At 53.7% G+C, this 10404-nt stretch overlaps 1 protein-coding gene across 1 annotated transcript in view; it reads right to left on the bottom strand.

Annotated features, from left to right (window-relative positions):
• Nucleotides 1-244: 244 nt before the first annotated feature.
• Nucleotides 245-10404, bottom strand: part of KLHL29 (kelch like family member 29) — a 168714-nt gene continuing 158554 nt past the window's right edge. The window contains exons 8-13 of the mRNA XM_063078911.1: nucleotides 9538-9736; nucleotides 9212-9394; nucleotides 8826-9006; nucleotides 3005-3198; nucleotides 2500-2644; nucleotides 245-428 (exon numbers count right to left, since the gene is read on the bottom strand). Coding sequence (XP_062934981.1) covers nucleotides 245-428; nucleotides 2500-2644; nucleotides 3005-3198; nucleotides 8826-9006; nucleotides 9212-9394; nucleotides 9538-9736 — 1086 coding nt within the window. The remainder of the gene's footprint in view (nucleotides 429-2499; nucleotides 2645-3004; nucleotides 3199-8825; nucleotides 9007-9211; nucleotides 9395-9537; nucleotides 9737-10404) is intronic.

Genomic DNA, 10404 nt, shown 5'->3' with positions numbered 1-10404 from the left:
GCCAGCAAGCCCTGGCTCGGCATGTTCATGGTTCCTGCTGCTTGGAGCGCTGTGCCCCTGTTTCACCCAAAGGCGAGGATGATTTTCTACGTTCAATGTAGAGAATACTCAAAATGTTTAGCGCAGCGAGTTCCTTGATTGTGTTTTGTCGGCCTCGTGTTGGTGTTGCTGAAAAATTATCATTGTGTGTAGCATTTGCCTCACCAGACTTGTCCACAGTCTTCTCGTGGGCTTTCTGCTGATGTCAGCCACTTTGAATATATTTCTTTATCACGACGCAGCCGTGTCTGAACACAGGGCAGGGCATGTGGGGTAGGAGAGTCCATGTGTTGGTTGCAGGCTCGTAGGCTTCCATGTTGCCCAGGGCAGGCCCCTCACTGCTAACAATGCCTCCAGTTGCATAAATCTTGCCATCGAGCACCACAGCACTGTCAGAGGAGAGCGGGAAGAGAATTAGGCATTGAGCTGCCAACCTGGACCTGGAGACAGATTCTCAACACTGTACCCTTTTGCAAAAGTTGTATGGGATCTTGCAGTTCTTCTGTGCCCTCTGACTTGAGCTGGAGAAAGACACCTTTGCTCCAGGACCAGTCAGGTTGCCACACTACACTACCCCCAAGTTGTGGGAGGAGCTCATTTATATGAGGACTCCCAGCCCTGCCGTCTCACCAAAGGTAGCGAGGAGAGGAACCGTCTCTGTGTCCAGCTGCTTGGGCTCAGGTCACTGAGTCATTACTAAGCATCTTTTTTGTGTTGCCCATACAGAGTCTTCCTATTGCTCAAATCAAGTTGGGAACACGACTCACAAGAATGACAGGAGATAGAATAATAAAGAGTAAATCGTAATGGAACACCAGCCACTTGACTGGGGTTAGTTCTGCCCCTGACAAGGTGCTCAGAGTCAGACCCTCCTACTGTGTTTCCTTAACATGTGTGACCTGGTGCTGATGCCCACCATGACTGCAAGGGCCAGCAGTGCTCTCTGCATGGGGACTGAGGGCTGCGCCTGGACCCCTTTCCTGTATGACACTCCCTGGCTTGGTCCTGTTATCTCAGTCGGCTCTTCCCATCGTGACAGCTCAGCCTCACCAGTCTGTACTTACTCCCTCAATGCATTTCAGCTACCCCTTCACACTGACGTCCAGATCCATGTTTCTAGCTCTGACTTCTCTCATTTCAGCTAATGGCCATTTTTTCTGGGTTATCATCTGAAATGGAACATGTAGCTTTTCAAAGCTTCAGCCGGTTTCTGAAATGCCTCAAACAGAACACGTCAGTCTAGACTTTTTATCAGACACTGAAGCTTCCAGCCTTCTCTGTTAGTTCCATGCCATCTGGGGCCCCCCGTACTTCTCCCTTTGTGGCATACCTTTTCCCTGCTTCTCTTGCAAGACTCAGCTTGAATCTCCCTCTGGCATTAAGTCTTTCCCGTCCACTTGCAATCTCAGATGAGGCGTGGGCATCCTCCCACGTGGGGTTCAATACTCAGTTGTCTTTATCAGTGGACTGTGTGTCAGACTACTCTGCACACTGTCACCATTAGAGCAGGAGACATGAATGTACGGCTCGAGTATTGTAGAATCTTAATGAGAACAGGAGCTTAGTAGTTAACTGGACCAACTGTCCATTTCATAGACAGAACTCCCCCAGAGAGGGGAAGTTATTTGTCCAAGGTCACATGACACGCTAATGGTAGGTCATATCCTTTCTACCTATGCTGCACAAACAGTGGGTGCTCAATAAATGCTTCATGCCCTTCACACATTGAGGATTCAGTGATTACCTCTGCATGGGCACAAGCCATCCTCAGGAAGGACCTGCTATGGAAATGCTGATCATGGGGTTTCTGGACCCTGCTTATTCCTGTTCCTCTTAGTCCAGGGAAGGAAGGGGCTAGAAGAGCAGGCCCTCATGACTCACTGCCACGGGGCCAGGCAGCCTGGGGCCCAACCCACCTCTGCCGTCTCCCTTCTCTTTCTGCAGGGGCAGGTCTGTGCTTGCTTTTGCCCAGGCAGCCCTGAGCATCTAGAGCAGCCATGCCTCATGCTCCTCACGGGGCCGGGCTCCAAAGGGCCATCAGGTGCACCCCTCGAGATGCCACTCATCTCAGCAGGGTAGTGAGCAGCTCTGGCCTGCCACTGCCTTCCAGCTGTGATGGAAGGCGGTCCTGGGAGGAGCCGACCTCACCTCTTGCTGAGAGGATGGTGGCCCCGATGCCTTTAGGAAACACTTCATTTCCAGCCCAAGGTGCAGTCAGTTGGAACCACAGGGTGGGCATCTGGGCTAGAGTTGCTGTGGCTGCCCTTGGGTGCTCCACACTGTGTTATGGCCCTAATATCCCTTCCTGGGATTGGAGGGGGAGGGCCGCTGCTCAGGGGCAGGGAATTGCTCTGGTCATCGGAGGGTGGGGAATCATTGTGAGCTTACCAGCCTGCTGTCCTTCCCTCCTTCCCTCCCTTCCTCCTCCTCACCCCAGCTGAGCTGCTGCAGCCCCCTCACCTGCAGAACTGGCGAGAGTGATTCATGTTTGGGCCCGCCTTAATGTTTCCTTTCTCAGGGTCGTAGATGGTGGTAGCTCTGGCATAAGCCCCGCCCAGGATGAAAACCAAGCCATTGAGGGTGACAGCTGGAGCGTACTTGTTGTCTGCGAGGAGAGCAGAGCAGGCGGGTCAAGGCATTGCATCCTGGCCTTCTCTCCCCTTTTCTTTCCCAGCAGACTCTCCACGGAAGGGAGCTGGAAGATTCCAGTAAGCCACTGACTGTCCTGAGGACAAGGCCTGGGGCCCGGGGGCATCTGGAGCCTTGACTAACTTGCCCTTCTCTGGTGGCATGGTCCACAGCTCCACTGGGTGTGGCCTTTACCCCTCCCCTCCACCCTCGCAGACCTGGGTCTGCAAAACTGTCAGGCCTAGACTGACTTCTGGGCTTGTGCTATTGAGAGTGATAAATCAGTGAGATGGGGGTTCCACGCTGGCCCTGGGCTGAGGAGACAGCTGGTTCTCACCAATCATTGGGGACTCAATGAAGCTCCACGTGTTGGTCTGTGGGACGTAAGACTGGAGGACGCCTGCAGCTCGGCCTGCCTCATTCACGCCCCCAAACACGTAGATCTTGCCACCGCACACTGTGGCTGCAGCCGAGTGCACTGCCTTGGGCAGGGGGGCCACTGCCTCCCACTGGTTAGTGATGGTGTCATACCTGTAGAGAGGAGAAAAAGAGCCCAGGGTCACAGATGGGCCTTGTGTAGGGCAGAGGCCACCACCAAGGGCAGCAACCATTTGGAGAGCACCATCATCTGCTTCCTGACCTCAGCATCCTGGCACAGTCCCAAATCACAGCAGGGGGCACTGGGATGAGTCACTCAAGGCCTCCTAGGGTCTGATCCAAACTAGCCCTCTCGGCCTTCCTGTTGAACCTCAGTGGGGCTCTTTTCTGCCTGTTGCAACCTCCATGCAGATTCCTGTTTCCGAACCTTTGCTCACACTGTGCTCCAATTCTCGGGCCCCTTTGGCCCTCTCTATCCAGCTCAATCATACCCTTTCATGTGCAATCCTGCACTGAGCATCTGACACGCACCCAGGCTCTGGGCCGGAAACTTAAAGTTAAAAAATTAAACACCCTTCTTGCCTCCAAGGAGCTTATGGCCTAGTGAGGAAGACAGACAAATAAAGCAAGCAAAAAACAATTACGGTGCAGGAGAAGTGGCATGATGGCGAGAAACCCAAGGCGCACACAACAGGGGGCACCTAGTCTGCTCTGATAGCGCAGGTCAGGCTTCCAGAGGAGCTGAGTGGGGCTGGGCCTTGGAGGTTGAATGAGCTGCTAGCTAGGGGAATGCGGAGCAGGAGCGGGTGGACACGGGAAGGGGAAGGGGAGGTGTGGGCAAAGGCGGCATTCGGGGAGAGTGTAGCGTAATTTGGAATGGCGGGAGGTAGGGGGTAGTTTAGAAGGGCCACGTGTGCCAAGCTAAGGGATTCAGCCTTTCTCTAGAGGGCAGTGGGGAAGCCCTGAAATTTTTAAGCAAGGAAATGACAGGATCAAATTTGGACTCTAGTGAGATCACTGTGTCTGTAGGGTGGAGGATGTACCAGAGCGAGAAGATTGGAGGCAGGGAGACTAGTTAGACTAGTCTGTTGCAGGAAGCTTGGTGAGAATGACAGCGCTTGGATCACGGGATGACAAGAGTGTGAGGAAGTGGGACAGGAGTGGTGGGTGGATGGGGTCTGCTCACTAAAGGGACCCACAGCTGCCTGGGATGGCTCAGGGTCTGGCTTGGGAGACTGGATGGAGGGGCCACTACTGGTGGGACAGGGAGCTGAGGTTGGGAGACAGGGGTCAGAGCTAATTTAAAGTATCTGTGGGCCACAGATTGGGGTTGTGCAGTGGGCAGTTGGATATATGGGCCTGGATGAAATATTCAGCTTTGGGATCAGCACAGAGATGGAAACTGAAGCAAGGACTCGTGAGTGCACTGGGGAGTGTGTGGGTGAGCAGAGGCTGAGGACAGATTGGGCAGTGCTGGCCGATCAGAGGGGAGCTACGAGGAGCCCTCAGAGGGGCAGCCACAGGGGTCCGATGGCCAGTGGCCGAGCTGCAGAGGTGCAGAGCTCCAGGGCTGTGGGGGGTGGCGAGAGAGCAAGACGTGGCAGACAGCCCGTGGGGGCTCTTGCAAACGGGAGGTGCAAAGCCATTCATGTCTGCAGGAGTGAATGGAAGGCTCTGCAGTGGAGACGGCAGGTGCAGACTCCTCCCTGAAGATTCTCAGCTCTGAAGAGGGGCAGAGAAGGTGGGAGCTGGAAAGGCCTATGGAGCCAAGAGAGGGGTCTTGTCGGTGGAGTGCTGATAAATGCTTAGCAACCAGCTGTCCAGGGAAACAGTCCTGGTTTGTAGCACTTGCTATTTTCTGTGATGTAAATCCTCCCATCTGCCTGATTTCAAGCTACCAACGGGCTGTCACGGAACCCGGAGTTGGGAAGAGATGTGTTGTAGCCACACTGATCTTGAATCTCCTCCATATACAGGTACAATAGGCACATGGAGCCTCAAGAGCAGAGACAGTAGTAAAATGTAGGGAAAACTTAGGAAGTTATGAGTTTTGAATATGGATTACATTTGTTTTTAATGTATTTGGTTGTAAGTTTATATAAGTTAATTTTAATAATAGCTATAGTTAACAACTGGCTTGTCGAGTTCTTCAGATTTTAATAGTCAGCTCTCATGATCCAGTATGAACTGCTCCAGCACACCATGGGTTTTAATTTTGAGGGGTGCGGGAGGTTTAATTGTATTTACATAATGATAGGAAGGAGCCCCACTGGATAAAGAAAGATCAAATTTATATGAAAGCGGGGAGCTGACGGTGCAGAGATCCCGGTGGGTAGATGCAAATTGAATCTGAAGTGGGGAGGGAAAGTGGTGTCCATCTGGGCAGGAGAGAGGAAGGCAGGGGTGGACTAGGTGGAGGGTCTGCAGAGTGAGCGCAGGAGGACGGGCGAGTTCCTGACCGATGGCTCCATCTTCTCTGAGAAGCAGCAGTCAGAGTTGGCCACAGTGGTGGGGATGTCTGTGGGGTCAGAGCTTTGAGGAGCTATAAAGAGGAGAAATACCTGCTCTTGAGAATGGGGGAAATTGCCATCAAGGGAAACCCCAAAAGACTGCACTGTGACACGGAGGGCCTGAGGTTGGAGGCCTTTGGTGTGCCGTGGGGCCAGTCTAGGCGATGTGGGACTTTCTCCATCAGCCTTCAGCCCCGGCAGGTGTGGTCTTGCAGGAGGCCATGTGCTGCCGAATGTGTGGTGCAAGACAAGCAGCAAAGCAAGAGGGCACAGAAGTAACAGACATGCGTTCCAGACAAGACAGCACAAAGGGGGACGACAGGACGCAGCTGCTGGGCATAGCGGACTGGGATAAAGCAGCCTAGCCAAGGGCCTGGGGTCTTGAAGGTCTTTCTTCAGGGGGCAGCTGGAATCTCAGTTCTCAGCGTTTCTGTCAAATATACCTCGGGGGCTGCCCTCACATCGCTCTTTCCACCTCCAGTGACCCCAGCACTTACTCTTGAAGGCTCAGCTATGGCACATCTACCTCTCACCATGCTATTCACTGTCCGTGTGTGCTTGGACCCAGAGCAAGGGGCTCTGTGTGCCCCCAGAGGGGGTTTTTCTTGGCACACCTTTCCTGGGAAGCACACCGGGCCCACGTTCTCCTGTGAGCCTCCTTCGGGCACGAGCTGTAGCACGGTCACAGCTCAGTGCCCCAGGAAGATGGTGCCACTTAGCCTCTGGCTCTGAGCGTCAGGGAGGAGGGGATGGCTTTGTGACATCCAGCTCTGTGTTTGGATTTCAGAAGAGGCCGAAGTCTCTTCAAGGGCATCAAGGCTGATTCAATTAAGCCACAGACGAATGATATGTGGCTTATATGCAATGGAGTAAGTGTCTTTTTGGACAGTGTCAGAAGTTCAGATATCTATTTTTTAAGCCAATATGGCAGAGATCTAAAGAGCTCCTGCAGAAGGAGTTGGGAGACAGAGCAAGATCGTGTGGCAGTTAGTCCTCGGCCTTTCAGTATAGTGGCACATTCCGCCAAACATGAATTTCCTGAGAGCTTGTTATTCCAGGTGGCTGATTGCCAAGCCAGGCGCCCTCCTGCAGCTCAATCTGTCAGCTTCCTGCTCGAGAAGGATATGCTAATGACATGCAAACGACCCCGCGGAGTGAGACACTCCGCTATCATTTATCCCCAAACCACAGCTACTGCGATATATTGCTATAAAATATTAGACCCAGTTATTTATATAATGATATAATACAAGTTTGTCTATTGCACTGTTGTTTTAATCTATAATTATATAATCTTGCTCTAGTCCTGTAATACGGTAATGTCATACAATTATAATGCACCATATATCTCATTCATTATCAATATAATAGCAATTTGTACAATTAGTACTTCCTGGGGAACAAAGCACCCTCGTGTCTGTTCCCATTACCCTGACCTTCCTGTCACCCTGAATTCTCATCTTGCCACCATGTGACACAGAAATGGACCTACCTAAAAGGACCCCAGCTTGGTGCCTTGAGAAGCAGTGAGCATCCCGTCCCCTGTACCCTCTCCCCCACTTGCATGCACACCACTCAGGGGTCTTCAAGTCTGCATCCTGTCCCTGCAAGGACTGCTAACATCCTAGTGGGCTGAGGAAAGGCTCAGGGCCCCTCAGGACACCCTGCTGTTCTGGATGCTCCCCCATCTACTGGGGTTCCCCGGTGGTCTTGCTCACACTGGGCTGGAGCTGATGTTTCCCAGCCCGTGGGAAGGCCTAGCTCCCAGGGAAAGCTAATGGGGGCAACCCCGGGGCCTGGGAGAACTGCTCCAGGACCCTGGGGGAGCAGAGCTGGTCTCCATCTCTTGGTGCATTTGATTATCAAACGAATTCCTGTATTTATCCAAAAAGTATAAGTTGGCCAAATGAGTAATCAGCATCTTAGGAGATTAAAAATAGCTGACAAAAGCAAGACAGGAGGATGGATCTAGCTCAGTTTACTCCTACATAGAAAATGCCTCCTTTTTCATGTGTTTATTATCAGATGGCAAATGACCGAAAGCTGGTGCTTCTGGAAGGCATGGGGCACACATGGCCATGCAGGGGTCACACCCAGGGCCACCAGCATCAGCGCTGATCCAGGTCCAACAGCAGTATTAATGTCCTCGTAATCACACAGGGATTCCTCATTATCTCCAAATCAATATGACAATTAAATGTTGTTACTGAGCCATCTCTGGGCTCCACTTGGGGGAGTTAAAAGCCCACAATGAACATTCAGTGAACATTTCACTTTGAAACCATCTTTTCTGTAACATTTGTCAAGTGTCCAATTAGCCACTGAGGGAAAAAAAAAATACAAATTGAGGGGTATGTGTGGCTTCACAGGCAAAAAGATGTCACATGAGAAGATGTGCTTTCTGGTGGCAGCTGATGACGTGGGTGCAGGAAGGGCGTGGGAAGAAGGGCTCTGGTGATCTGAACTGTAACCTCCTGGGTTGTACTTTGGAGCCAGGGTCAGCTTAGCTTGTCACTTTCTGGGGCACTAGTTTCTCTAAAAGCAGGACTGAGCCTCCTCCGTTCTGGCCGACTTTTGAAGCTCCCTGAGCTCTTTCCGTAGCTCCCCCCAGGCGTCTGTGCTCTGCAAGAACAGTTTCCCTGGCTCTAAGGAAAAGGATTTTGTATTTCCACCCAGAGAAGCACCCACCGCCAGCCTGCACCTCTCATGTCCACACCTGACCCTGCACAACGGCCTGGGCCTCCCAGCAGAGGGCAGGCTAACACACAGAGGTCTCGGGCCCACTGGCTTATATTTTCTTTTGGAGAATTCTAGAGGGATGGTCAGGCTGTGCCCCCCAATTGCTTAGTGTGTGTGCAGTGACCCTGCCCTGCACTGTGTACAGATCTGGGGTGTGTGGGATGGAGGGAGGAAGGGAGTGCCTGGTGTGGAGTCACCAGCATAGCCCACATTTTGGCCGATGGTTCCAGACTTCGTCCTAAATCCTGCTCCCCAACTGCTTGGTCATCCTAGCCGTGCTCACCCTGTGCCCCACCGTGATTCCATCTTGGGCCCCCAGCTTGTGTGACACCTAACTGGGATATCAGGATGAGAGCACCCCCTCTCAGTGACTGGGGAAGGCTGAGGCTGGTGTCATCCCGCCTGCTTCTGTCTCATGTCACTGTAGGAATGGACCATCGCCATGGGGTAGGGGCTGGGGAGGAGGACGAATGTGATTTTAGCTGCAGTGAATGGAGGCCGATGCTGCTGCTGTGGCTGGGGACTTGTTACCTCTCCACGTGGTCCACGTTGCCCGCCACGCCAAGTCCCCCGAGGGTGTAAATCTTCCCATCGTAGACGAGGCTATTGTGCCGACAGCGGGGGACTGTCATCCTGGAGACGAGGTTCCAGTTGTCGAGCAGGGACATGTAGCACCAGACATCAGCCAGCGTCACCCCCGACTCCATCCCACCTGTAGGCAGTGAGGGAGGTGCGGAGAGCGGGCGGGGTGAGGAAGGGCCCGAGGGTGGCAGGCCCAGCCCCGGGGTCAGAAGGAGAAGGCTTCACCTGCAAAGGAGACACTTCTGGGCCTTGGACTTCCTCAGCCCTGACATGTGGGGAGAGGTCCCCTTGGGAGGCCTGTACCCGGTCCCCACCCCAGCCCTGAGGGGCCTCACCTGAGAGGTAGATGTTGTCCCCGGCGCTCACTACACTGAAGAACTCGCGGTCATAGAAAGGCAGCGAGGCCAAAGGGTACCACTTGTTGTTCTGCGGGTTCCAGCAGGTGACGGCCACCAGTGAGCGCTGGGTCATCCCCACCATCTGACGGCCCCCAACCAAAACGATGACCTCAGCCACACCTGCAGGGACATGGATGCGTACCCTTGGGACTCACCCTGATATTGTCAGCCTCTGTGCCTGGCACCTCTCTGGGGAACCACCCAGAGATGGGCTGACCCCATGGCACCTGCCTTTGGGGAGTTCGGGGCATGTCTCCCAATACCTGCTGAGAGGCGGGGCCGGGTCCGGGGCGTCTGCATCTCCTGGCGGGCGTGGGGCAGCATATGGTAGCGTTTGGCCTCGTTGACCAGGTCCCGACATGCTTCTGACGACTTGATCAGCTCCTCATTGTCAACCACGTTGAGCAGGTAGCTGGGGTGGATGAAGGGGAGGCGCACGACTGCCAGGAGCTCAGCCGCGTACTGCAGGACAAAACAGACACAGACCCTGCTCAGACTGCAGAGGGAGCCACCTCTGGAGAGTTGCAGCGAGAGGAAGGAAAGAGGAGGTGGGGGACTGCACAAAAATGGACAGTTCCAGTCTGTGCTTGGCTAGGGAGTGCAGACACTGTGCTCAGAGGGTGGGCCGGGGAGGCCCGGCATGCGGCAGCTGACCCCAGGGTTGACGGTCCAGTCGTCCCTTTGCACCTCATTCCTGCACTGCACCAGGTTGTGGACCCCTGCTGAGTACCAAGCTGCCAGGGGGGATGAAATGAGGGGGGCATGGTCCCCAAAGAGATGTGGGTGCAGCAGGAACCCAGGAACAGGTAGGAGGATACAGAAACGCTTAAAGGAGATGGGAGTTGTCAAGCTTACAAGTCCAGCTGTGAGAGCCCCCGTCCCTCCAGCACCAACTCCTCCTTCAGTGGTGTCCCACGGCCTCAGAGTGGCTCTGGAGACTGCACTGCCATTTTTCATGGCCTGACTCAAATTTCCTTCCTGTCTGGCAAACCGCCCTTCACTCCACTTTTGTTTCATCCAGTGGGTAACTGATGGCCACTGTGTGTCACGCAGTAAGCTCGTTATTAAGATGCAAAGACCAATGTGGTGCAGTCTCTGATCTCAAGATGTACACAGGTTAATGGCGGGGG

The sequence above is a fragment of the Cynocephalus volans genome, chromosome 14 (assembly GCF_027409185.1).
Source record: "Cynocephalus volans isolate mCynVol1 chromosome 14, mCynVol1.pri, whole genome shotgun sequence".
In the NCBI taxonomy this organism is placed as follows: Eukaryota; Metazoa; Chordata; class Mammalia; order Dermoptera; family Cynocephalidae; genus Cynocephalus; species Cynocephalus volans.
Note: the sequence above shows the minus strand (reverse complement) of the source record. Positions and strands in the feature narration are given on the sequence as shown.